This window comes from Rhinoderma darwinii, chromosome 9 (genome assembly GCF_050947455.1).
Source record: "Rhinoderma darwinii isolate aRhiDar2 chromosome 9, aRhiDar2.hap1, whole genome shotgun sequence".
Taxonomy (NCBI): domain Eukaryota; kingdom Metazoa; phylum Chordata; class Amphibia; order Anura; family Rhinodermatidae; genus Rhinoderma; species Rhinoderma darwinii.
The window spans coordinates 15,992,704-16,020,469 of record NC_134695.1 but is presented as its reverse complement, the minus strand read 5'-3'; the positions used below and the strand labels follow the sequence as shown (position 1 = coordinate 16,020,469).

The following is a 27,766-nucleotide window of genomic DNA, read 5'->3' as shown; positions in this document are numbered from 1 at the left end:
CCGTACCCACACCAATCAATATTTCTGATAGGTCTCTATAACATATGGAAAGTAACTACGCCTTAAGTTTATTTGTAACAGTAAGAATAGAATACTATATAATACACACTGCAGCTGTTAAATATTTTTTGTTTTTGTTGTTTTATTAGAGACAGCAATAGGCCAGTAGCTGACACTCATCTTTATACCAATTTTTTTACATCTATTTGTGTATATTTATTTATATCGGATAGGTTAATGTTAACAGAAGCAAAATAATGATACACAATATCCGCGCAAATGTAAACTACTTTTATTAAGGGAAAAATTCTGACCAGAATGCTTTGCTCTCCTTATATTATTCTCTCCCCAAACACTCAGGAGGCAGTTTGACACAATACTGTATTATCTGTATGAAACAATCATTCATACACAAGTGTGTGCATACATTCTGAAGCATTTACTGTTCACAACACAAAAAAAAAAGCACACTTCACTTATTGCTGTTAACGCGTTTAAAGAACCTCTTGCTCAATAACTTTAGACATTAATGGTGGTGGTCTGAGTGCAATGAACTTTACTGCTATGGTAGGATGAAAGGGAGGGGAGAGTGAAAGGGGTTTGGTAAGAGCTAACACTGTGCCTCCTGGATTGGTAAAATAGGGTCAGAATATGGAATGTGGAAGTATAGCTCAGCTAGCAGGTTTCCTTATGCAATATAAGGATATTTAAGCAGTAATGCTTCTCCTGCTGCAAGGGTCAGCTTCTTTATGGAAATACCGCTTCCTTCTTTCCGCTCTTGATTTGAACTTAAAACCACTGAACACTGATCTGGTATATTCTCATGTGAAATAGACATATCTGTCTCCACCTCAGGATTAAAGTTCACTAAAGTCACAAATCTTTCATTCTGGTCCCAAATGCGCACAAAACCTAGTGCTGCATCCGTGTGGTGTAGTAGCGTGAAATCACCATGAAGAAGTGACCGCTCCTTCCCACGTAGCTCACTCAGGTGCTTAAAAAAATTGAGTAAAGAACCTTTATCTTCTTCCTGAGCCTAAAGAGAAAAAAAAAACAAAGGTGTGTTAAATGACAAATTCAGGTTTTAGAATTGTGAAATATTTTGCTTTCCCCCTTGCGAATCTTTCCTAAGTAACTATACTCAGTTAAATGAAATGTCCTTTTTTTTCTCTTATGTTGTATAAATATTTTTTTTTTAGCTCAGGGGCCATTCACATATGTCCGGCGTCTGCTTCAGTTTACCTCTGGCTTTTCTTCAACACAGAGGCAAACTGATGATAGAACGGAACCCATAGCTTTCTATGGGATCTGTTCTGGTACGGGCGACATCAGTTGTGGCGCCGTACAGCGCCGGATCTAAAAAAGTTACCTGCAGCGTTTTTGGTTCAGACTCCCACAGAGGTCCGGCGTTGGATCATATCTATTTTAATGGTGGCCGGATGAACACCGGGTGCTGCCGCATCCAACCTTCCGGCAGCACCCGGAAGGGAAAGTGGACGTGAGCTAGGAGCGGAATCCCCTGCCAACTACCCTCCCACCCAGGGCCCGCCTTAGGGTGTGCAACCTGTGCCATTGCACATCACCCCCAGCAGATGGAAGGGGGCGCGGTGCTGGCTCCCTTCCCCTGCTGGTTTCAGCTTCTTTCCGCCCGGCCGCTACTTCAATCAGTTGCGTCGCTACTGCTGTAGCAGCCATAGCGGCTGCTAGCTGCGACACCGGGCATGAGGGCGGAACCTCCGGTCCATGGCAGGCGGCGCCGCTAGCGACCATTGCGGCTGCTACAGTGGTAGTGACGCCATTATAGCAGAGCAGGGAGGTATCTCCCTGTTCTGCTATTTACTAGCGCCACTGTAGCTCCCTGAAGGAGTAGAATCCCAGTGTGGCCAGGGATTCGGCTCCTGGACTGAGCGCTTGATGTCTGTCCAAATATGGACCGTGACATCAGGAGCAACTCCTGAAGCGGAATCCCCGTACACAGCGTTGCCGACTCTGACCGGGGATTCCACTCCAAGATAAGCCAGTGACGTCACTGTCCATAAATGGACACAAACGACAGGGGCTTCTCCTGGAGTGGAATCCCCGGTCACAGCATCGGCAACGCTGTGATCCAACTTCAGGAGTTGCCCCTGATGTCACTGTCCATATATGGACAGAGACATGAAGCAGAGCGCTCCAGGAGCGGAATCCCCGGCCAAAGGGGGATTTCGCTCCTTCAGGGAGCTGCAGTGGTGCTATCTAGATAGGGGGGGGGGGGGTGCTACCTACAAGGGGGCTGTGACCTGTGTGGCGCTGCCTACAAAGGGGCCTGTGTGGCGCTGCCTACAAAGGGGCCTGTGTGGCGCTGCCTACAGGGGGTACTGTGGCATATTCAGAGCGCACTGCGGCATTATCTACAGGGGCATGTGTGGCACTATATACAGAGGGCACTGCGGCATTATCTACAGGGAGTGTGGCACTATATACAGGGGTGTGGCACCATCAACAGAGGGCACTGTGGTATTATCTACAGAGAGTGTGGCACAATCTGCAGAGGGAACCGTGGCATTATCTACAGGGGGTGTGTGGCACTATATACAACCATGTTGTGTGAATCCCTGCGTGGTGTGGGCAGGAGATGCAGGGTGGTATTGGGTAGCTGTAAAGGCGCCAAAAACCATCTACTCACTAAAGTTAGGGCTAGTGTTTGGAGTCTTTTCAGGCTCACATGGCTGCTTCGAAGATTTGATCTGAGGTCAGTGGACAGAAGCTGCCTTCTGGGCTCGCTCTCTTGGCGCTGCGCTGTATATGACACAAGTGACATTACAATGTGTGTCAGACTTCAGTGTAGCGCCATGGCCGGAGCGGAGAGCCCCGACAAGGTACACAAGTATCTAATCTATCATGTATACAATCTACCACAAACTATCCACCACTCTTATAAAATTGGCACATTTTCAGACCCTAGACTACCTTTTTGGTGGACCATTGTGGTAAAAACTGATGACAACTAACAACAACTGATGGTTTTGCAGTAAAAATCGTGAAAAAGCCTGATGGCAACTGATACATTTTTTCATCAGTTGTAATCACTTGAGAAAAAAAAACTGATGATACAACGGACATGCGAACAGTTATGTGCTGTAGAAACTAAAAGTAGCATTTTTCATGTCAGTCGAACGTTTATGTTTTAGCGCTTTCAAGTATACAGTGAAGTTAATGTATCGTGTATAAGTGCTAATAAAAGAAAAATGAAAATCTTAGAAGAATTGTGAAATCTTTCCAGAGAAATGCGTGAAATAAGACTTCAGTCATGTACTCAATGTTGTTTGTCTGTAACTGGGTCGCTAAGTAGAGCAAAGGTTGTATCCAAGGGTTGGCCGACACTGGATTATGGGCAAACAATAGAATCAGCCGAGTCAGGAGAGGGGGATAAAGCCTCAAGTATGCGGAATGCTAAAGAGACAGCAATGCTAGAACTGAACTGTAAGCAGATTTCAGTGAAGGAACAAAGAGCAAAGATTATAGAAAACATGTAATTCATAGGTCGCTGCGAAGAATAAACGGTTTATAACCTTCTGCTTCAAGAGTCGACTTGTGCAGTACCTCAGCTAATATTCATACACTGAAGTTATGCTGTTCAGTCAGTACATATAAAACAGAAATTATTAACAAGCTTTCCCAGACTCCTGAATGGCCTACAAATGCAACAATACAGCAGTGGGCAATGTCTGACTGATAACGAAGACTTTTTTGACAAATCACTTTTCGGTGTAAAGCCCTGTACACACAGAGTTCTTTTTGCAGGCCGAAAAAAATCTGCTTTAAAATTCCTTCAGGAATTTTGAGGCAGATTTTGACCTGCCGGCAGAACATTTGCCTCGATTTTTGGCCGCGTTCAAAAAACGCTGCAAAAACAGATTTCTCTGCCTCCCACTGATGGCAATGGGTAGGCCAGAGACGGAAACACCTGAAGAAAGGGCATGTTGCCGCGTCAAAATACTCCATGTGAACTAGCCCTAACAGTGCTCATCACCCAGCTTTCCCAAAACCGATAAAACTAAGAAATGGTTGAACAGAATGTTTACATATTTGCCAAGGTCAGATATCTCAAGGACTTGTTTGACTGATGTCATGTGCCCAATTTTTTATTATTGTGAACTGTAACGCATCTACTCCTGCATCCTCACCCTAAATGTGATGTTGATGTTGAGCTCATTTACTTCACCCACTGTGCCTTCAGAGAATCCATGATTCTTAGTATCATCCCACTGCATGTACGGACCACGTGAAGGCTGAGGAGAACAGAACAGGTTAGTAAAAATGTACACAAAAGTCTGTTGCAGAAGTAGACAAGGGCAGATGAAGGCTCTTTCATGGCTTTCGCATGGACTAGATCTTGCCTGGGCCTGTTCATGGTAATTTATTTTTTCACACTGGGCTAATCTCAACTAATAAAATGTTAAAACCAACTGCAGCGAGATTCCTTACCTGTCCAGGCAAATCTTTAAGTCCAATCTCATCCCCATACAAAGTTAAAGGTGTTCCTTGAAGAGTGAATAGCAGGAGCTGATATACACGCAGCAACTTCTCTTTCACCACAGAAGCCATGTGACCTAAACGTGGTCTGACCTATAGGGAAGGGCAGCGTACATATTAATAGAAGGCCTTATTCACATGAACGTATTTCTCGTCAGTGTGCTGTCTTTTTAACAACTGACAGCACACTGCCCCATGCCATTCAAGGGGCTATTCACACAACAGTTATTTTTATCATGGACCGTGTGCCCGTTGCGAGAAACTTACAGCATGTCCTACTCTGGTCGGCAAAAAACCGACAAGACTGTAATTAAAGTCTATTAAACAGACGAGAAAAACCAATGGAACACGAAAACCACACTGACGCAACTTGGACAGTCATATGCATTAAAACGGCCCATTCTTTGTGGGCACAAGTCTCACACGCTTGTGTGAATTTGGCCTAATGAGGATTGCCACGGAGGCTGGAAAGAAGCAGGTAATAGTTCTATGGGAAAGCAAAAACTAGAGAAAATTCATAAAGCGGGAAATGCTTTTGTATTTGTACTTACCGCCCACAGAATCTTGTCCTGTACACCAGCAATTTCTTGGTATTGCTTGATGCGCTGTCCAAGATTACTGTCACTTTCATTGCCCTTGCTCAACAAATAGCTTGTACTTAAGATGCCAGAGGAAGTGTCATTGAGGATTCTCAGTATCTGGCTGTCGGGGGCATCATTAGAAGAGATAAGCAGCACCCTATCAGGAGAAAATACATAACGTTTCAATATGCTCAATGTCTTATAAGACTGGAGCGAGAAGACAAGAACCAGAGAAGAATTGCAGGGCCCTGTATTGTAAGAACATCCCAAATATTCACCTGGCTTTACCCTCCGTGCTGTGGTTAGCAGTGATGTTCTTCAGTTCAGGAAGGAGTTCATCCGGCTAATATTAGAGAAGAATTGATGAGCTTTATCATTGAACAGAGGTTGGAATGAAACGGAATAATGCAAGAAGTGTGGGACAGACTTACATTCAGGAGGTTGTCAAATCCACTTATGTAAATTCCTCCAACATCATTTTCAAACCAGAAATTCATAGCATCCTGCAGAAAAGTACATTAAATTGTCAGACTGTATATATTAAGAAGCCTCCGAGAAAAAAAAAACAACAAAAAAACGACCTCTTCTGGACTGAGCGTTTAACCCCTTAACGCCGAAGGACGGATATATCCGTCCTCGGCAGCTGCTAGTTCGCGCAGGAGGACGGATATATCCGTCCTGTGATGGCGTGGGTACTGCCAGTGTACACACGCGATCAGCGGCAGGAGCACGGCTGTTATACACAGCCTGGCTCCTGCTGCAACTGCCGGAATCGAAGCGCGCGACGATTCCGGCAGTTTAACCCATTAAATGCCGCTGTCAATAGTGACAGCGGCATTTAATGTGTTTGACAGAAGGGGGAACTCCCTCTGTCTCCCGATCGGCGCCCCCGCAAACAAATCGCGGGTCGCCGTCGGGTTTCCATGACAGCCGGGGGTCTAACAAAGACCCCCAGGTCTGTCTTCAGCATCTGCCTGTTAGGCGATGCCGGAGGCATGACCTAACAGGTTGCCTGTCAGTTTTACACTGACAGGCAATAATGCTTTGGTATACGAAGTATACCAAAGCATTATATATGCGACCGGCATATCGCATAGTGAAGTCCCCTGGTGGGACTAAAAAAAAAATGTAAAACAGTTAAATAAAGTTTGTGAAAAAAAAAAAAAAAAAATTACAGTCAAAGTCAAATAAAACTACTTTTTTGCCCCAAAAAGTGGTTTTATTTAATAAAACGGTCAAAACAAATCACACATGCACATATATGGTATCCCCGCGATCGTAACATCTTGACCAATAAAATGAACACATTAATTAAACCGCCGGATGAACGGCGTCCAAAGAAAACGCAAAAAACAACGGCAAAATTCTCTCTTTTCTCCCATTCCCCCCATAAAAAATAAAAGTTAATCTATAAGTCCTATGTACCCCAAAATAGTACTAATGAAAACTACACATTGTCCCGCAAAAATCAAGCCCACGTACGGCCACATCGACGGAAAAATAAAAACGTTACGTCTCTTGGAATGCGGCGATGCAAAAACAAGTAATTTTTTTCTAAAAGGGTTTTTATTGTGCAAACATAGAAAAAACATATAAAACCTTTACATATTTGGTATCCCCGTAATTGTGCCGACCCATAGAATAAAGTTAACATGTTATTTACGCTGCATACTAAATGGCGTAAATTTATAACGTGAAAATCAATGCTGGAATAGCTGCTTATTTTCAATTCTCTCCTAAAATAAAGTTAAAAAAAGTTAATCAATATATTATAAGCATCTAAAAATGGTACAATTACAAAATACAACTCGTCCCGCAAAAAACAAGCCCTTATACGGCTATGTCGACGGAATAAAAAAACAGTTACGACTCTTGGAATGCGACCGTGAAAAAACAAAAAATAATCCTTGGTCATTAACGTGCAAAATGGCCCGGTCATTAAGGGGTTAAAGGGCTTAGATGAGATTAGAGGGGCTGTGCTCCTTAAGAGACAGTGGCACTCTTTTTCATGGGCTGTGTCTAATATTGCAGCTCAGCCACATTCACCAGTCATAGCCCATAGACAAGAGTAGTGCTATTTCGAGGAAAAAGCAGACTATTTTTTTAATCTTACAAACTCCCTTTTAAAAGAGATCCAATTTATTATACCCAGAATTATCTTTTTCCATCCCTTTTCCCACAGCTCGTTCCTCTTAGTGGTGGCAAATGTGGGCAGTACACGGTTGATGTCAATCAAGCTGTGCTGCCTTCTCCGTGCTGCTAGATACACTAGCATTAGCAGCCTCGGGACTAGACCACACGTCTCTACCAAGCACGGTAAGCTTAGTTGAGACGACCCCCCCCCTTCTTCGTTCTCCCCGCAATCGTTGTTTGTCCCTACAGTTTTACTCCCTAGTCATGTGCAATAGCCCTGAAGCCGTCCTCCACAGATCTGAATGTAGCTGGAGAGGGGTGGCCAGGAGATACTGCTCACCCGGCCATCCTCTACAGTAAAAGAAGGGGAAAACATTGCGCAACCCTAGGCAACGAGACAAATAGAATGAGGGGGACTCAGCATGTCGCAGGAGGATTATCTAGAGAAAAGTAAAGATTTGAAAAATCAAGGTATTTGGTGAAGTCGCTAATTTTAGGATAACTAGCAGTTGAGATAGGATTATGCTGATGGGAATATCCCTTTAAACTTTATAATACAATCTCCAGGTCAAACTGGACCACGTAGACAGAGCATCCATAGACGTTGTATCGACAGGCTGTATGCAGAATTGTACTGCTTTACAATGTCATGGAGATCATTTGCCTCACCTTCATTTGTGTTAGCAGGACACTTTCTGGTGCTTTCATTTCCTGGCTGAACCAGACGTCGACTCCTCGGTAATTAGGAGTCAGGTCCAAAACTATCTGAATGCCTAAAAATGAAAACCCCATTAGTTAACGTGCCGCTTACCATGTACCTCTCAGCGCGCACACAGAAGACAGTTATTACCACCAGTAGGTAGCGACCTGTGTGGGACTGGGGACATCAGCAATGTTCACATAACATATGGTACTTACTTTTCTTCCGAGCTGCTTCTATCAGGTTTTTGAAGTTTTCTATTGTTCCATATTTTTGGTCAATTTCCTTGAGCATAGTTCCTGAAGGATCATCTTTAGAATTGATGTGCAGGGGTCCGATCACCAGACCCTTCACTTTCAGGGTGCTGAGGGAATCCAGTCGTTGCTGTATTCCTAAATATTGATAAAAACAAATTGATAAACGCTCATTTAATATGGTTGGCCTATGTGCCACTGTCTGTACGCATTGAGCTGCAGTAATCCAAGCAGTTAATATTTTCTGTGAGAGGCTTATCCGGCTAATGCATTCCCATTATTGCCGATATTTTTCAATACAATCCACTTTCGCAATTCGCACTCCAATAGTTAAAAATATAAGATTGCTGGTTGGAACGGGGGAGGTCTCCCTGTCTGTGTCCCCATAGTTTATTTCTAGAAGTAGATTTCTCAATAGCCGACCTGTAAACAGGTGTGTGTGTCCTAGAGATCAATGCCAGCATGCCCATTTTCTGGTACAATTACTCAAAAATAACTCAAATCTGGAGGCCATACAGCTAATTTTTCCAACACCTATGACAATTTCCGTTTGTGGTAGGAAAAGGAGTGCTGCTTTTTACAACTGATTTACTAGTTTTCTGCCACTTCCAACAAAATGCAACTAGTGTATGTTTGGAGCCTCTGTCGCAGACCTTAAGAAAAGAACCCAGTAAGAAATGCGCTATTTTTCCAGTAAAACGGAAAAACCTTTATGTCAGAAACCTTTATGTCAGTCATGCGATGGATCCAGAACTTCCATTTTCTTGCGATGGTGGAGAACAATGGATAAGTGAATGCAGATGTGAACACAGCCTAAAATTGTACTCTGTAGCTGAATATGGCCAGGGTCAATGATGTTTCTAATTCCAGCATTTAACCCACGACATTTGTCGTATGGATAAGTCATGGAAAGCCAGCGCTTCCCGCATTTTGCCGTATCCATACAACAAATGGTGGACACCGGCTCAGAAGCGGAGCCGGTGCCACCATCGCCGGATGTCAGCGGTATCTTACAGCGGACACCCGGCTGTAATGGCGGGGACCGAAATTAGCTTATATCCCCGCCATTAACCCCTTAAATGCAGCGCTGAAATGCTATCGCTGCATTTAAGCTGTTTGGACCTCATCGGAACCCCAGCAATGAAATTGCTGGGGTTCTGGTGGGTACAATGGCAACCGGAGGCCTAATACTGGCCTCCTGGTCTGCCTAGCACGGAAAAATTCCAGCCCCACCCGGCGGCGGCAGGGCCTGAAAGGCTTCCGTAGCCAACAGCAAGATGGCGCCGGCTCAGGAACTGAGCTGGCGTCATCAGCGGTGAATATCAGCTGTATGTTACAGCTGACATCCACCTAGAACTGCAGGAACCGGAGCTAGCTCCAATCCCTGCCATTAACCGCTTTAATGCAGCGATCGCTGCATCTTAGAGGTTGCTAGCAGATCGCCAGCTCTTTATTTATTTTTTCCAATAATAAAGGACTGGATAGGGGAACAGGGCTATTTTTTTTTATTTTATTACTTGAAACCTTTATTATGTTTTTAAAAAAAAAAAATTTATATACTTTTTTACACTTTTCTTTAGTCCCACTAGGGGACCGGAAGGTCCAACTGTCAGATTTATTTATTTTTCTAATACATTGCATTACCTATGTAATGTATTAGATCTGTCAGTCATTCACTGACCACAACCCGATAAGGCTTCGCCACCCGGCGGGGCCTAGTCTGTTTCCGTAATGGCAGAGCAGGAGGCCATTTTTAGGTCTCCTGTTGCCATAGCAGCAGTCGCCAGCCCTGATGGTAGACCATACATATTTGGTATCGCCGCGTCTGTAACCACCTGAACTATGAAACGATTACGTTATTTATTCCACGCGGTGAATGGCGGAAACAAAACAAAAAAAACCTATGCCAGAATTTGTTTTTTGGTCACTTTGCCCTACAAATATCGGAATAAAAAGTGATCAAAAAGTCGCACGTATCCAAAAATGGTACCTATATAAAAAAAAAAAAAAAAAAAAAATATAGCTCGTCTCACCAAAAAAAAACAAAAAAACAGGCCCTCATGCAGCTCAGTAGACAAGAAAATTAAAATGTTTTGGTTCTCACAACCTGGACAAAAAAATTAAAAAATACATTCTTTTTACAAAAGTTATTTTATTGTGCAAAAAGTTGTAAAACATAAAAAAGTGCTATAAATTTGGTATTGCCGGAATCGGACTGACCCGCAGAATAAAGTTAACATGTAATTTAGAACGCATGGTGAACACGGTATAAATAAAAAACGTAGAAGATTATGCCGGAATTGTTTTTGGTCCCTGGCCTCCCAAAAAAAATAGGATTAAAAAAAAAAAAAAAGCCATCAAAAAGTCGCATGTACCCCAAAATGGTACCAATTAATAACTAGAGCTCGTCCCGCAAAAAAACAGCCCTCATGCCACTACGTCTATGAAAAAATAAAAATTAGTTAAGGCTCCAATAAGCCAGGAAATAAAAAATATGCAGTGGTGCCGGCCCGAGGGGAACATTTCTTCTGTTTCAAGAGGCGAATTATGAAGGCCCTAAAATTAGGGAACCAGGAAGGGGAGGGCCCAAACATATCTTCTGGAAGTGAGAGTGCCCGTATTATACCAGGACAACACTTTCCCAGCAAAATTCCCCAAACTACAAAGGTGCGGAGTGTGGACCAAAAGGGGATAAGGAAGGACAATTATCAGAGCGACACTGGCCTGTCCACACATCTATGGATTATTTTATTGTTTTTTTTAACCCAATTATTATACTACCGGACTATGCCCCTTATATACTCCACCCGGCTTACATGTACCCCCACATTATAAAATGGAAACACCAGTAATACTCAAACAAAACTACTACCAAGCAAATCCACGCTACAAAAGCCAAATGGTGCTCCCTCCCCTCTGAACCCTACAGTGTGCCCAAACAGCTGTTTACTTCCACATATATGGCATCGCCATACCCGGGAGAACCCTTTTAACAATTTTTGGGATGTGTGTCTCCAGTGGCACAACATATTTGCCACTGAAATAGCATATCTAGGGAAAAATTTAAATTTGTACTTTGCACCATCCGCAGCGCAATCATTTATGGAAAAGACCTGTGGGGTGAAAATGCTCACTACACCCCTTAATAAAGGCCTTGAGGGGTGCAGTTTCCAAAATGGGGTCACTTCTCAGGTGTTTCTTTTATTATTTCACATCAGAGCCTCTGCAATTGTGAACCAATACTTTGCAAATCGCCAAATTAGGCCTCAACTTCGCATGGTACTCTTTCACTCCTGAGCCCTGTCAAATGTCCAGGCAAAAGATTAGGGCCACATGTAGGGTGATTCTAAAACCGGGAAACACAGCATAATTAGAGAGCTGTCTTTTTATGGTGGCACAAGCTGGGCACCACATATTGGCATATCTATGGAAAATATCCCATTTTCACTCTGCCACATCGAGTGCACACTAATTTCTGCAAAACACCTGCGGGGTTTCCACTGCTTTTGTCCCACAGTGCCTTTGCAAATGCAACATAGCGACCAGAAACCAATCCAGCAAAATCTGCACTCCAAATGCCACTCCTCTTCTGAGCCCTACTGTGTGCCCAAAAAGCAGCTTATTACCACATATGGGGTATTGCCATACTCGGGAGAAATTGTGGTGCTTTTTCTCCTTTAGTCCTTATGGAAATAGCAAAAAAAAATACTTCACAAAATCTACATTTTCTTTGAAAAAAATTTAGATTTTAACTTTTACGGGCTAATTCCAATAATTTCTGCAAAAAACCTGTGCGGTCAAAATGCTCACTATACCTCTACATAATTTCCTCAATGGGTGTAGTTCCCAAAATGGGGTGACTTGTGGGAGGCTTCCACGGTTTTGTCCCCTCAGGGGCTTTGCAAATGCTACATGGTCTCCGCAAACCATTCCTGCTAAATTTGAGCACCAAAAGCCAAATAGCGCTCTTTCCCTTCTGAGCCCTGCCGTGTGTCCAAACAGCCGTTTATTACAACATGTGGGGTATTGTTTTACTCGGGAGAAATTGCTTTACAAATTTTGCTTTTGCTTTTTTTCCTTTAGTCTATGTGGAAATTTAAACAAAATTAGCTAAACCTACATTTTCTTTGCCAAAAAAAATTAAAATCTACATTTTTTTCATACTTCCAATAATTTCTGCAATGAACCTGTGGTGTCAAAATGCTCACTATACCCCTAGATAATTTCCTTGAGGTGTGTAGTTTCTCAAATGGGGTCACTTTTGGGGAATTTCCACTGTTTTGGCACCGCAAGAGCCTTTCAAACCGGACATGGTGTCTAAAATATAGTCTAATAAAAAGAAGGCCTCAAAATCCTCTAGGTACTCCTTTGCTTCTGAGGCCTGTGTTTCAGTCCATTAGCACGCTACGGCCACATGTGGGATATTTCCTAAATCTCCAGAACCTGGGCAATAAATATTGAGTTGCGTCTCTCTGGTAAAGCTTCTGTGTTACAAAAAAAATGGATTAAAAATGAATTTCTACAAAAAGAAATGACATTTCTAAATTTCACCTCTACTTTGCTTTAATTCCTGTCAAACATCTAAAGGGTTACTTTCTAAATGCGGTTTTGAATACTTTGAGGGGTGAAGTTTTTAAAATGGAGAGACTTATTGGGGGTTTCTAATATATAAGGCCCTCAAAGCCACTTCACAACTGAACCCTATAGAAATAGCCTTTTTAAATTTTCTTGAAAATGAGAGAAATTGCTGCTAAAGATCTAAGCCTTGCAATGCCCTAGAAGAATAAAAGGATGTTCAAAAAACGATGTCAATCTAAAGTAGACATATGGGGGATGTTAATTAGCGACTATTATGTGTGGTATAACAAGCAGATACATTTAAATTTAGAAAAATGCTAATTTTTGCAATATTTTTTTTTGCTACATTTTGGTGTTTTTCACAATTAAATACTGAATGTATCAGGCAAATTTTGCCAGTAACATAAAGTCCAATGTGTCACGATTTGAAAAATGAGGCTCTGTCAGGAAGGTCAAAAGTGGCCAGAGGGAAGGGGTTAAGAGGTTATCCTAAGGTAGGCCATCAATATTAGACACCCGCCGATCAGCTGTTGGTACAAGCTTTATGGTTTCCATATTCGTTCATACGGCGTCACTTTCGTAGCAGCTTTGCAAGGTATTGCTGCAATGTCCCATTCAAGTGAATGGGACAGTGTTGCAATACCTTGCAAAGATGGTACGAACGTAACAGCGTGTGAAAGTACGTACAGGAATGAAATCGACGTAAACAAACAGGCTGCAGCGCTCATACCAGCGCCGTGACCCCTTCAAACAACTAATCGGCAGAAATGCAGTCGGACCCCCACCCCGCCTATCATAAGGATAAGTAATCAATTTTAAAATTGATTAAACGCTGTAATAACACTTTTTGGTAGAAGGGTTCCCTGTAAAAAAGATGACCACAGCATTTAATTTTCCTGCAGCGCCACCACAGGAGAAATGATGTATTACATCTGCCGATTGACATGAATGTGCGGTTCTGTAATGCATGGCTGTCCTGTGCCCTCCAGTAATATAGGCTTTTTGATGTCATTTCCACGGTATATCAATTTATGGGAAAGATCAGTGCTAACGAGTGAACATGACTTCCATCCCTCAGCAGTTGTCTAATGTGGGCAGGGCAAGTACAGGCAGGCAAACTGGCACAGTAAGAAGCTGATGCAACATAATCGCAGAGCAGCTCAGACCGGTAGCGACGGCTTCCTGTGAAGTCATCCTTTCTGCGATGTGCCGGCACCGTGTACACATTATAAGAACAACTCACCATTGTATCATCACGTCTCGACCTGTACTCACCCGAAATATCGCCAATGGCGTCCTGGCCCTCAGCGTCCTGGAAGGTGGCGGGGTCGCCTACCTGATAGAGCGGCCCCTTGTTCCACCACTCCATGGCGGGCAATGGACGACAGCGAGGAGCCTGTACAATGATGACCACAGCTCCTGCCAGCATGCCAGCCCAGCCCAGCCAGAAGAGGATGAGTAGAGCCCAGCGGACCCTCATCCACCCCGGGGTGCCTGCCACCTTCAGCAGCTCTTCTTTTGACAGCCCGGTGAATTTGACAGGCCGGCTGCCGCAGTCATTATCTTCATCTTCCAGCTTCACTTTAACCACCCCGTTCTTCTCACCCCCTACTGGAGGGTCCTCTACCCCCGCAGCCATCGGCTGTTTCTCTGGGTCAATCTCGTTCAGCTCAACGTCCTTCATGTCTAGAGCCGTATCTCGTGTCATGTCTGGAGAACAAACCTAAAGGAGAGAGAAGACTGACATGAGTCCTGCGGCCCCGCTAACCACATACACAGCGGTTACCGGCGGTGTAGCCGTCTCACCAATGTGTGCAGTCAGCAATCTGCTAGTGCCTGGCCAGGGAGGGGGTGCTGGGCTCTGCTATATAGCTGCCCTGCCCCTCCCGTCTTCCTCTCTGGCTCTGCCCCTTCCTCCTCTCTGGCACTACCCCTTATAACTGAAGAGATCTGTGCTGCAGGACACATGATGCAACAGCATTACGCTGCCGGGACAGCTCCACACAGCCATAACACGCTCTCCTACTGCCCCTACCTCCCAGCTTACTTTATAAGGCCCGATTCACATGAGCGCTGCGCATCTCGGACGTGAAAAACTACCGTTTTTCACGTCCAAGGTGCATCCGTGCTCAGCGCTGCGGGATGCGATCTCACGCATCCCCCATAGTTGAGAGTCTATGGAGGGATGCGTGATCCGTGAAAAGATAGGACATGTCCTATTTTCCCACGCAGCCTTCACACGGTGGAAACAACGGCTGTGTGAACGGCCACATTGAATAACATAGGTCCGTGGGACGGCCGCGGTTTCAAACGACCGTCCCACGGACGTTTAAGACGTTCGAGTGAATAAGGCCCCATTCACACGAGCATGAATCACGTCCGTGTGCTGTGTGTTGAAACAACGCACAGCACATGGACCCATTGATTTCAATGGGGCCGTTCACACAAGTGATTTTTCACGCAGCGAGAGTCCCCTGTGTGAAACTTACTGCATGTCCTATGTTGGTGCGTTATCACGCACCTACGTGCCCATTGAAGTCAATGGCTGCGTGAAAACCACGCACCGCACACGGATGCACGTGCGGTGCGTGATTAGCGCATCAATTCTGTTGAAAAAAAAAAAAGATGTGCTTTGAATAACGCATGCCCCTCGCAAAACACACTGACGCAACACACTGACCCTCATGCACGAGGCCCGTGATTATGGCACGGACGGCAGCGGACTAACACACCTCATGCACATGACCGAGTTCGGGCCGTAAAAACTCTGTGTCAGACAGATTTCCTGGCCCGAACGCGGTACAGGTGAACGGGACTCCTGGCATTATACACATTTATGATGCTAGGAGTCCCTGCCTCCTCACGGAACTGCTGGTTTGTACTGATCAAAATTATACAGGGAAATCCGCCCAACAAGAGGTGTGCAAGAAGCGTCCATTATAAAGTATAGGAGCAAGGTCTGCAAATTAAAAAAATAGGACAAGACCTATTTTTCGCGGGTCATTTCTACAACCCGGACTCTTATCCGTAGATATAAGGAAAGGTGTCCGTGGGCCATAGAATTGAATAGATCCGTAATTGCAGATAAAAATGATGGTCATGTGCATGACGCCTAATAAGCAAATGGAAACCATGATGCAACCTATCGACATGTAAGGCCTCATGCACACATCCATCACCGTTTTCACAGCAGTTTCTCACGGATCCGTGTGTCCGTTATGGTATCCGTGTGTACTCAGTGTCCGTTCCGTGTTTCCGTTTCAAATGGACGTTGTGCTTCCGTGTTTACGTAAAAAATAAACAAGGTATTGAACGTTATTTGAACTTGTCACATGTCCCAGTCTAAGAACTTTGGCACGCCCTGCTGTTGCTAGGGCAACGGATCCATCAAAAACGGACAGCACACGGAAGCCTTCCGTCCGTTTTTTTGATGGACCCATTGACTTCTATGGGCCCCACGGTCACGGAATCACTGACAAAAGTAGGACATGCTCTACATTTGACGGAACGGAACAACAGATCAGTCAAAATAACGGAAGCGTGCATGGGCCCATTGAATAGAATGGGTTCAGGGTGCAATTCGTGACAAAAACGGATAGCACCCTGAAGAAAAAAACTGAAGTGGGCATGAGGCCTAAGGGCTTATTCAGACGAACGTTGCGTTTTTGCGCGCGCAAAAAACGCGCCGTTTTGCGCGCGCAAAAACCACTTGACAGCTCCGTGTGTCATCCGTGTATGATGCGCGGCTGCGTGATTTTCGCGCAGCCGCCATCATAGAGATGAGTCTAGTCGACGTCAGTCACTGTCCAGGGTGCTGAAAGAGTTAACTGATCGGCAGTTAACTCTTTCAGCACCCTCGACAGTGAATGCCGATCACAATATCGAGAAACCTGTTAAAAAAGTTCGTACTTACCAAGAACTTCCCTCCCGGCCGTTGCCTTGGTGACGCATCCTTGGTGACGCGCCTCTCTTGACATCGGGCCCCACCTCCCTGGATGACGCCGCAGTCCATGTGACCGCTGCAGCCTGTGCTTGGCCTGTGATTGGCTGGAGCTGTCACTTGGACTGAATTGTCATCCCGGGAGGACAGACTGGAGGAAGAAGCCGGGAGTTATCGGTAAGTCAGAACTTCTTTTTTTTTTTACACGTTCATGTATATTGGGATCGGAAGTCACTGTCCAGGGTGCTGAAACAGTTTAACTCTTTCAGCACCCTGGAACGTGACTATCTCCTGACGTCGCGCACCGGAATTTTTTTTGCCGGGTTCGGCCAAAACGAGTTCGGCCGAACCCGGTGAAGTTCGGTTGTCCGGGTTCGCTCATCTCAAAGACACTCCGTTTGGATGTTTGTAAACAGAAAAGTGGTGCTTTTCTGTTTACATTCATCCTTTTGACAGCTGGTGCGCGAAACAGGCAGTTCGCACGGAAGTGCTTCCGTGCGACCTGCGTGGTTTTCACGCACCCATTGACTTCAATGGGTGCGTGATGCGCGAAATACGCGGAGATATTGACCATGTCGCGCTTTTTGCGCAGTGGACAAACGCTGCGCAAAAAGCACGACTGTCTGTACTGCCCCATAGTCTTGTATTGGTCTGTGCGTGGCGCATGAAAACCACGCGGCCCGCACGGACCCAATACACGTTCGTGTGAATCCACCCTAAGGCTTCATGGACCGATTTCACACCTCACCATCTAACAACATTTAATGAATTTTTTAATAGATTTAATGATGTAGGTGTACAGGCATGTGACATGTCACACAGAGCTGATTATGGGGGATTAGGGTGTATACAACGACCTATTGAAATGTCGTATGATGGTGGTGATCTCTAATTAGTGATTACGGTAGACGAGGTCACTAGAGAATTGAGTAGGTTAAATATAAAGAAAGCTTGCAGACTGGACCAGATATATTGTAAGGTGTTGAAGGTTTGCGCAGTTCAGTTAGGAGAAACTTTGGCTAAACTATATAACATGAGCATAACTTCAAACATTGTCCCGGTCTTGTGGAAGACTTCTTGGATTGCACCGGTGCCTAAAAAAAAAAAGTAGCCGTGGTGAATTAAAGGATTATCGTCTAGTGGCCCTTACGTCACATATCATGAAGGTATTTGAGAGGCTGGTGTTGGCCTATTTGGCAATGTTAGTAAGTCAACATCTTGAACCACTACAATTCGCTTATTGCTCCACAATGGGGGTTGAGGATGCGGTAATTTATTTATTACATAGGGTATACTCGCATCTGGAAGCACCGTGAAATTCAGTTAGAATTACTTTCTTCAATTTGTTAAGTGCGTTTAACACAATTCGACTGTGTCTTTTACGGGAAAAGCTACTGAATTGGGGAATCGATGAGGGTTATAGAATGGCCGGACCAAGCTGCAGGCTAGGGGGAGGCCCCATGACGAGGGGAGGAGCCGAGGGACACGAGGGTGGGTTAGACGGCGCTCCGTACTGAGCGCTAGTCTAACCCGGAAGTATCAACAAGCTGGTTGTGTCCCTCGGCGCTCTCGGGAGGATGGCGGGCGAGCGAGGCACAGACTGGCTCAGGTCCCTGCTGGCCACACAAGCAGAGGAACGGGCGGTGAGCGGCGTAACTGCCCCTGGAATGGAGGGAGCCTTACAGGCAGGAGAGGGTGAGGCTGTGGAGGGATCGCAGGACAGTTGGTGGTCGTGCGGGGCAACGGCAGTGGGCAGCGCCTCACTGGCTCGGCGATGGAGGACCAAAAGGGCACGGACATCTCGGCCGGTGGTGTTGCCAGCATGGGCGAAGAGCGGCAGGAACGGCGCTCCAGGAACGGCAGAAATGGGGTACGAGACCCAAGAGGAGGACCACGCGGGAGAGCAGGAGGCATTTCACGGAGGACGACGGGAAGATCCGGTTTCCCCGGATGGTGGGCCCACAGCTCCTGCGCAGCCTGGTGAGTACACAAGGCCGTATTTTACTCATGCGGGTGCGGTGGGGCAGGAGAATAGTTTGCATGATCCGTTGGGGGGGATTATTGTCGCGGTGCCAGAATGTCGGTTTCTTGGGGAGTCCGTTGTCGGTTGATGTGTGGGCAGGTGCCACAGGAGTGTCTCTAGGGTGATTGGGGACAGGCATCAGGGGGCAGGGGGTTATAGTTCGGGAGTCGGGTGTGGCAGTGTCGGTTCAAACTGATAAGGATGGAGAGGTTGATCGGGTGCGGTTAGATGATAAGGCAAAGGGGGAGGTTTGGACAAGCCAAAATGGGTGGAGAGTAAGAAAGAGGAGAAGTGTAGGTATAGATTAATACCCCAAACTTTTCCCAACTGGTTACAGGTGTTTGCTATAGTGGCAAATGTCATAGGGGAGAGGGCGCCGGATAATTGCTCCGGACTCTTCTGCTATTTAGATGCCAAGGTGAGGCGTACAGGGTCTACGGGGGGATTACCTGGCTCAGATATGACGAGCAGTTCAGACAGTGTAAGGTGGTCCGCCCCAGTATGCGGTGGGATCAGAAGGACATTGGGTTATGACTAAGGGTAATGGCACCAGTGAGTCGGGCAGGGCAGCAAACTGCAAAATGAGTTTTTGCCGGCAGTTTAATGACGGGCAGTGTAAGTTCGGAGCAGGATGCAAATTTAAACACTCCTGCTCCGTTTGCAGGGGGGCGTCCCATGTATCATCCCACTGCTTCAAAAAAGGAAAGGGAGCCAGTACAGGTGCCCATGGGGGAGACACCGGTGAAGCTGGCAGAGATGTTGCCGTATCTAGGTGGATATCCAGATATGGAGAGGGCAAAGTTGCTGGAGGCAGGTTTTAGGGACGGGTTTCACATACCTCAGCCGCAGCACGAGGTCCCCTTCTCGTTATGGAGCTTAAAGTCGGCACGGGAGTTCCCATTGATAGTTACGGAAAAATTGAGCAAGGAGGCGGGGCTGGGTAAAATGGTGGGTCCTTTTGTTTCACCCCCCCCCTTTCCAAACTTGGTGGTTTCCCCACTGGGGGTGGTCCCCGAGAAGGAACCCAACAAGTTTAGTCTCATTCATCACCTGTCGCATCCGAAGGGGGCTTCTGTGAATGATGGCATCGATCTGTCTATATGTTCAGTGGTTTACACTTCATTTGATGCGGTAGTTGATTGGGTTAGGCGGTATGGGAAGGGGGCGCTTATGGCAAAGACGGATATAGAATCAGCTTTCCTTTTACTTCCAATACATCCAGAGAGCATTCGGCTGCAGGGGTGCTATTTGGAGGGGGGTTATATTGTGGACAGAAGTTTGCCGATAGGCTGCTCGATCTCCTGCACCTATTTTGAAGAGTTTAGTTCCTTCTTGGAGTGGGTTATTTGTGAGGTGTCGGGGTGGCCTCAATCATTCATTACTTGGATGATTTTCTTTGTTTTGGGCCGGCAGATTCCTTGGTGTGTAGCAATTTGTTATCAACTGTACAGTGGGTGTGTAGATGGTTTGGAGTGCCGCTTGCGTCGGAAAAAACGGAGGGCCCCAGTTCAGTAATGGTGTTTCTGGGTATCACCATTGACATTGAACGTATGGAATGCCGTCTTCCACCGGAGAAATTACAGGATTTAAAGTTGCTTGTGGGAAAAACGTAGCACGTGCGAAAGATCACACTGCGGGACTTGCAATCTCTCGTGGGGAAGCTTAATTTTGCATGTTGGATTATGCCGATGGGCAGGATATTTTGTAGGCGGATGGCGCAAGCTACGGCGGGGGTAAAGGCACCTCATTATTTTGTCCGCATCGGGACGACAAAGGTGTGGTAAGAGTTTCTGGACCAGTACAATGGCCAATCAGTTATCATGGCACCGGTGGTTAATAGTTTTGATTGGAACCTATTCACCGATGCATCTGGTAGCGTGTGTTTCGGCGCCTACTGCGGGGAGCAGTGGTGTGTGGATCAGTGGCCCGACACCTGAGTGGAGGAGGGCTGGGTTCGTAACCTGGCTTTCCTGGAGTAGTTTCAAATTGTCGTAGTGGTTACAATATGGGGGGAGCAGTTTCACTGTGACAATATGGGGGTGGTGATGGCAATTAATGTTTCGGCGTGGTCTCCCCCTGTTGTGTTTATTGCGACATCTAGTCTTGTTGTGTTTGTCTTTAAATGCGTGGGTTACCGCGGTGCACGTACCAGGGGTCAACAACTCAATTGCGGATTCTCTTTCTCGTTTACAGTGGGATCGGTTCCGGCTGTTGGGCCCAGAAGCGGAGGGGCTCGTCTGTCCGGCGCACTTGTGGGAACTGGTAGGCAGGGAGCGTGGCTCCAGGGACGGGGGTAGCGTACGAGGCAGCTTGGAGAGATTGGGAGGAGTGGTTGAATGAGATGGATGGGGTGGTAACGGATGATAACTGGATGGTTGCGTTGCTTACATTTTTGGGCCATGTGTCGGCTGCGGGTTGGTCGGCCGCGAAGGTGAATCACTTTTTGGCGGCCTTGGCTTTTGGTTGCAAATGGCGGGGACGGCGGGACCTCACAAAGGATTTTCTAGTCGGCCAGGCCCTGAGGGGGTTTAGACTGGGGCGGTCGGTGTATGATAGGTGTCGCCCCATGTAATTTGCTTTGCTCGAACGGGGATCGGCAGTGGACGGGGTGTGGACCTTCGGGGATCGGCAGTGGACGGGGTGTGCACCTCCGGGCATGAGGTGGTTTTGTTTAGATTGGCTTTCTCTTGCGAATTTTTCAGGGCACTTAGGGTGCGGGAACTAGTGTCGCCAAGTAGATTGCGACCGAGGGTGTGTTAAGGGATGTAACGCAGCTGCAAGGGAGGGTTGAGTTCTGGATTCGCCGGTCTAAAACGTATCAGTCAGGAAGGGGAAAGCGGGTGATGTTGGATACAGTGTCAGGGGCAATCATGTGTCCGGTGCGTACCTTGGTGTCTTATTTGGGGGCTAACGAGTTAGGGTGGGGTCCATTGCTGCGTCATGTGTGGGGGGGGTTCATGTCTCGTTTTCAGTTCACGGCTGTTTTTCAAAGGTGTCTGCTGTACATAGGCCTAGAGGCCAGATCTTATGCGCCGCAATCATTTCGAATTGGGGCAGCCACGGAGTCAGCCAGCTGGGGGTTGGCACCGGAAGTGGTGCGTCATATAGGGAGGTGGGAATCTCGTCGATTTAAAACATATGTGCGTCCGCACTTGCTTGCATAAGAGCGGGGGAAGGTGGGGGAGTGGTTATCGGGTGGGGGGGGGGTCGTGCCTGAGGCTCCTGTTATTACTCATGCCTAACGGTTGTCTTCATTCTTTTTCAGACCAGTCCCCGTGCCTGGTATGGATCTTTGGGCACTCATATGTAGATTGGGGGGCGGTTCGGGCGGACGTTCGGCCGCCAGCTGGGATTCGATAGATCGGTAGCCACGTTGCGGTGGCTCGGATTCAGGGGCATGTCGTGGGCGAGGGATTTGACGGAGTTCAATCACTCGGCAGGGCTGGACAGGGCGCCAGATGTCTTGGTGGTGCATGTTGGGGGAACTAGGTGTCCGTCCTTTTCGGGAGCTGATTCGGGACATACGATTCGATCTCCTGCGGCTATGGGCCGTTTTTCCCAGGGTGGTGGTGGTTTGGTCGGAAATCGTGCCGCGAAAATCATGGAGGGCCGTCAGGTACGTGTCGGCTATCAGTAGGGCACAGGTGAAGGCGAATCGGGCGGTGTCTGCATTTGTGGCAAGGAATGGCGGAGTGTTTGTGCGTCCTGTGGATTTTGAGGATGGTGTGGGTACATTTTCGTTGGCGGATGGTGTGCACTTGAATGCAGTGGGTGTGGATATTGAGGATTCTTGAAGGAATCGAGCGGGCCTTGGTGTTGTGGGGGAACTCGCATACTTGAGGAAGTCAAGATATGCTCGCTGTGACGGGGTTGGGGGTCCTTGGAGTAGGTCAAAATTTCATGGGAGAGGGACTAATAGTAGGGATGGTCCCTCCCAAAATTATGTTCTGGGGGATCTGGGCTCCTGCTGGGTGGTGTCCCGAGGAGTAAGTACATGTGACATTTTTAGCCATCTACGGTTGGTCACGGTGCCCCTGGGCCTGTGTTTTGGACGGCTGGGGGTAAACTTACAATTGCAGATTGGCACCAGATCCTCCTGAGCTTCAAGGACTTCCTTCCCCAATGTTATGTAAATTATAGTTATTTATTTCCTGTGTATTGATGTGTGGAATTGTTTTTGTTTGTTAATAAAATGGCTGCTGTGGCCAATTCCAAGCAAAAGTCTCTGTGTCTTATTCGGCTAGTTAGCAGTATGGTAAGTGGGGGACGCAGGGTGTGAATTGGTACAGTAGCGGGAGGTAAGGTAAGACAAGACAAGACCGCACTCTATTATCTCTCGTCATGTGAGATGGGTGCTTGACTATTTGTCCGCTAGGCCACAGTGTGTTCGACTAGGGACAACTATGTCAACGGCGCTGCTGTGTAATGTGGGTGCACCTCAGGGTATGCTGCTTGCACCATTCCTCTTTGCAATATACACCTCTGACTTCCAATATGAGGCCTCATGCACACGACCGTAAAAACTCCCGTTATTACGGGTCGTAATTACGACCCCTAATAACGGGCTCATAGACTTCTATTGGCGACGGGTGCCTTCCCGTTTTCTCACGGGAAGGTGCCCGTGCCGTTGAAAAAGATAGAACATGTCCTATTTCAGGCCGTAATAACGGCACGGACAGTCCATAGAAGTCTATGGCGCTCTCGTAATGACGGGTGGCTACATGTGTGCACCCGTCATTACGGCAGCGTTGCTAAGCGACGTCAGTAAATAGTCACTGTCCAGGGAGCTGAAAGAGTTAACTGATCGGCAGTAACTCTTTCAGCACCCTGGACAGTGACTACCGATCAGTATAAACCTGTAAAAAATAAAAATAAAAGACGTTCATACTTACCGACAACTTCCTGCTTCCTCCAGTCCGGTCTCCCGCCCGTTGCCTTGGTGACGCGTCTCTCTCGACATCCGGCCCGACGTCCTGGATGACGTTTCAGGGCATGTGACCGCTGCAGCCAATCACAGGTCAATCACAGGCTGCAGCGGTCACATGGACTGCCGCATCATCCAGGGATGTCGGGCTGGATGTGAAGAGAGGGACGCGTCACCAAGACAACGGCCGGGTAAGTATGAATTTCTTTAACTTTTATTACAGAAAAGGCTGTCCCTTCTCTCTATCCTGCACTGATAGAGAGAAGGGGCTGCCGATTAGTGCAGTGCTATTTTGCCGCCAAAAACGTGCTCGTAAATACGGGTGGAATACGTGTGACACCGGACCCATATTTACGAGCACGGGTTCGTAAATACTGGTGCAAAACGGGTGGAATACGTGTGACACCGGATCCGTATTTACGCCAGTATTTACGGGTGGGAAAAAATACGGTCGTGTGCATGAGGCCTAACTCTGCAATATTTTTTTGCTGTGATTTGTTGGTATGGTAATGCGAGGGTCATAGACATTAATAGACTAAACAAGATTGTCAAGAAGGTGAGTAATATTATTTGAGGTGCGATTGAGCTGGTTAGTGCGCTGGCGTAAAAAAGGATTTCGCGGAAATTTGATAGGATTGTTGCTTGCCCTCAACATCCCCTATATGATTATGTTAAATCTCAAAGGAGTTCATTTAGTAAACGCTATCTGCAATTAAAGTGCACTAAAGACAGGTATATGAGGTCATTTTTACCTACTGCTATAACCTTACTAGTATAGAAAGCCCGTTACAAGGGTATGCTAGCAAAAAGAATGATAATTGTGCTCTTTGAGAACGACAGGCTTGTCCTACTTCACAGTTTTGCTTTCTTAACACCTTCTTTTGGGAATTAGTTTCTCGTTGTTCCTGGCGTTCCTCTGCACTCATATTGCTCTTCCTATTCTCTGAGCCAAATATATATATTATGATTATAAGCATTGTCCCTTTTATAAGTGAGCGTGATCACATGCAGCAGCTAAAGGACAATCCTGATAATCAATATATATTATTGGATAACTATGCCTGCAATTATCTCATAAAAATACCAAGACACAATTATTTTACATAAGAGAAGGGAATTGCATGCACAGTAATTCCTTAATTACTCCTAAAAATAAGAAAATCGTGAATCAAATAAAAAATCTAGATTTTATTTTTTTGCAAAATTGCCTAGCCCTACACACGATAACTGATAACAGATAATGTACCTGCAGTCCCATGTAACACCACAGATAACACCGTGATAACTGAGTACAGATAATGTAGTAGATGTTACCTGCAGTCCCATGTAACACCACAGATAACACAGTGATAACTCTGAGTACAGATAATGTAGTAGATGCACACAAAAGTATATACACATACAGATACAGGGGCGTAGCTAAAGGCTCATGGACCCTGGTGCAGGAATTCAGCTTGGAGCCCCCCCTACCCAACATCACCAGACCCCTGCGCATGCCTATGCCCAGCCACCTTGCTCGACAGTCCCCATGACTGCCTCCACAGTATAATCCTTCCCATAGCTGCCTCCACACAGTATAATGCCCCCCATAGCTGCCCATACACAGTATATTCCCCCCATAGCTGCGCCATACACTATAATGTTCCATACAGTATAATGCCCCCATAGCTGACACATACAGTATAACACCCCCATATGCCCCATAGCTGTCCCATACAGTATAATGCCCACCATAGCTGTCCCATACAGTATAAAGCCCCTCATAGCTGTCCCATACAGTATAATGCCCTCCATAGCTGTCCCATACAGTATAATGCCCCCTATAGCTGTCCCATACAGTATAATGCCCCCCATAGCTATCCCATACAGTATAATGCCCCACTTAACTGTCCCATACAGTTTAATGCCCCCATATAGTATAATGCCCCCTCAGCAGCTACCATATGAGCCCCCCTCCCTTACCCAGTATAAAGCCCTCATATGTACGTATCTAATAGACAAATAATAACAATTACTTATCTATTCCCGTTCCCACGATGGGTGGAGAATCCTTCTCCTCCGGTCTGTGCTGTGAGTGACTGGCCCCAGACAGGCGCGATGACGTAACTACATCGTGCCTGCCTGCGCCGAGCCAAGGCTCCAGCATTACACTGAACTGTATTTGCGTCCGGAGGAAGCGCGGTCAGCTCTGTGTGGCAACGGGTGCCGTTGCGAACACTATAGCTATGGCACTGTACAGATACATATATAGGCACTTAGTCTCACACAAAGACACACATACTCACATACTGGAACTTATACACATACACACAAACAGACAAATAGAGGCACAAACAACAGACTGACTGAGCACTCACATCTCCTTCCTTACAGGCTTCTTGCAGGTCGGGCTGTGGGCGGAGCTAATGGGCCTCGGACACCACGTCCTTGCCAAATATAAATATGTTTTATCAGCATTGTGAGAAACTAGACATGGACCGCACAATCCACAGTATATACGTTGATCTGAGCCGCTAGGCATAATTTAGAAACATGAACATGAGGTTCTTTGTAAACATTTTGATCAAACTGTATAAGCCCACTTGCCACTTCACGGCGACCTCTTTAAAGTGGGTCCCTACTCTAGCGGTTGCAGCACCGCACGGCGGCTACCACCACCGCAGCACCGCTCCTGCAGAGGGAGCAACCCAGCGGCCCAAAAGCACCCATGCCTTCAGACCGTGCCAAGCCTCCTTGTTGTGGTGCTGTATGGTGGTGTCTGTTGCTGTAGTGCTGCACTTGTGGGGGGACGTGGCCCAGAGCCAAGGAGGCTTGGCACGGTCTGAAGGCATGGGTGCTTTTGGGCCGCTGGGTTGCTCCCTCTGCAGGAGCGGTGCTGCGGTGGTGGTAGCCGCCGTGCGGTGCTGCAACCGCTAGAGTAGGGACCCACTTTAAAGAGGTCGCCGTGAAGTGGCAAGTGGGCTTATACAGTTTGATCAAAATGTTTACAAAGAACCTCACGTTCATGTTTCTAAATTATGCCTAGCGGCTCAGATCAACGTATATACTGTGGATTGTGCGGTCCATGTCTAGTTTCTCACAATGCTGATAAATATGTTTTAGTGATGACCTTAATTGTTTTTTTTTCTTTTTTATTGACTGCTAATTTTATATTTTTATGTATTATTCCTACTACTTAATTGATGTGATTTTAGGTATTCATTTTAGTATAAATGACCTATATATGTATTTCTGATGTCTTTTTTTATGTGGCAAACCGTCTGACTATTATTGATTTCCCTCTTAGAATCAATAAAGTCTTTCTTATTCTTAAAGGGGCTGTTTAAAGTAGATCTCCTCACTCTTTTACCATTGAGTTGTCCCACAGAAAAATGCAGTGGTTACACAAACAATTTTTTATTGGAGTATGATCTTATACCCAAGATGCGGGGACAGACACACATAGAACATGACAGTTGCTTGAATTGGAAATGGCTGCAGTCAGTGTGTAGATTTAGGGGCAGATACACAACTCACGTCTATAGGCGCTTTACACATGTTGTACATCCCTTACAGCAGGGGTCTCAAACTCGGCCGGTTAAATAGGCCGCACATAGAAAAAATTTGAAGTTGTCGGGCCGCATTGCTTTCAAATTTGATACAATACAAAATTGTTAATAAATTAGGTATTTGAACTACTAAAACAATACAACATTACAATAATAATACTACATTACTATAATAATACCACTAGGCAGGGCCGGCTCCAGGTTTATGAGGGCCCTTGGGCGACACAGACTCAGTGGGCCCCTTTGTGGGGGAACTCACAGTGGCATTAAAATGGCAGAAAACTTCACTTTGTGCCCCCATATAGAAGTTAGGCCCCCATAAAGTTAGGCTCCCAGTTGGTACCCCCACAAATTTAGTGCCCTTTTTAGATAGTGTCACACAGCCCCTCCTCCCAGGTAGTGCCACACAGCCCCCCCTCCCTGTAGGTAGAGACTTTGGGGCTCCCTCTAGGAGTGGAATCACTAACCCGAGCATTGCCGATGCTCTGGTGGGGGCTTTCCGCTTCAGGAGGAGCACCTGACATCACTATCCATATATGGATAGTGACGTCAGGGGGCAATCCCAGAGCC

At 46.4% G+C, this 27,766-nt stretch overlaps 1 protein-coding gene and 1 long non-coding RNA gene across 2 annotated transcripts in view; both read right to left on the bottom strand.

Annotated features, from left to right (window-relative positions):
• Positions 1 to 270: 270 nt before the first annotated feature.
• SLC3A2 (solute carrier family 3 member 2) lies at positions 271 to 14,771 on the bottom strand. The gene is made up of 10 exons (XM_075837308.1): positions 14,568 to 14,771; positions 14,037 to 14,484; positions 8,148 to 8,321; positions 7,899 to 8,002; positions 5,528 to 5,599; positions 5,375 to 5,439; positions 5,067 to 5,253; positions 4,468 to 4,608; positions 4,167 to 4,271; positions 271 to 1,036 (listed from the first exon to the last, which is right to left on the bottom strand). The coding sequence occupies exons 2-10, from the start codon at positions 14,467 to 14,469 to the stop codon at positions 689 to 691; spliced, it is 1,629 nt and encodes a 542-aa protein (XP_075693423.1). The 5' UTR covers positions 14,470 to 14,484; positions 14,568 to 14,771; the 3' UTR covers positions 271 to 688.
• A 2,738-nt stretch (positions 14,772 to 17,509) lies between these two features.
• The window catches only part of LOC142660627 (uncharacterized), a 43,917-nt gene continuing 33,660 nt past the window's right edge, over positions 17,510 to 27,766 (bottom strand). The window contains exon 4 of the long non-coding RNA XR_012850541.1: positions 17,510 to 17,795. This is a non-coding gene — a long non-coding RNA (uncharacterized LOC142660627). The remainder of the gene's footprint in view (positions 17,796 to 27,766) is intronic.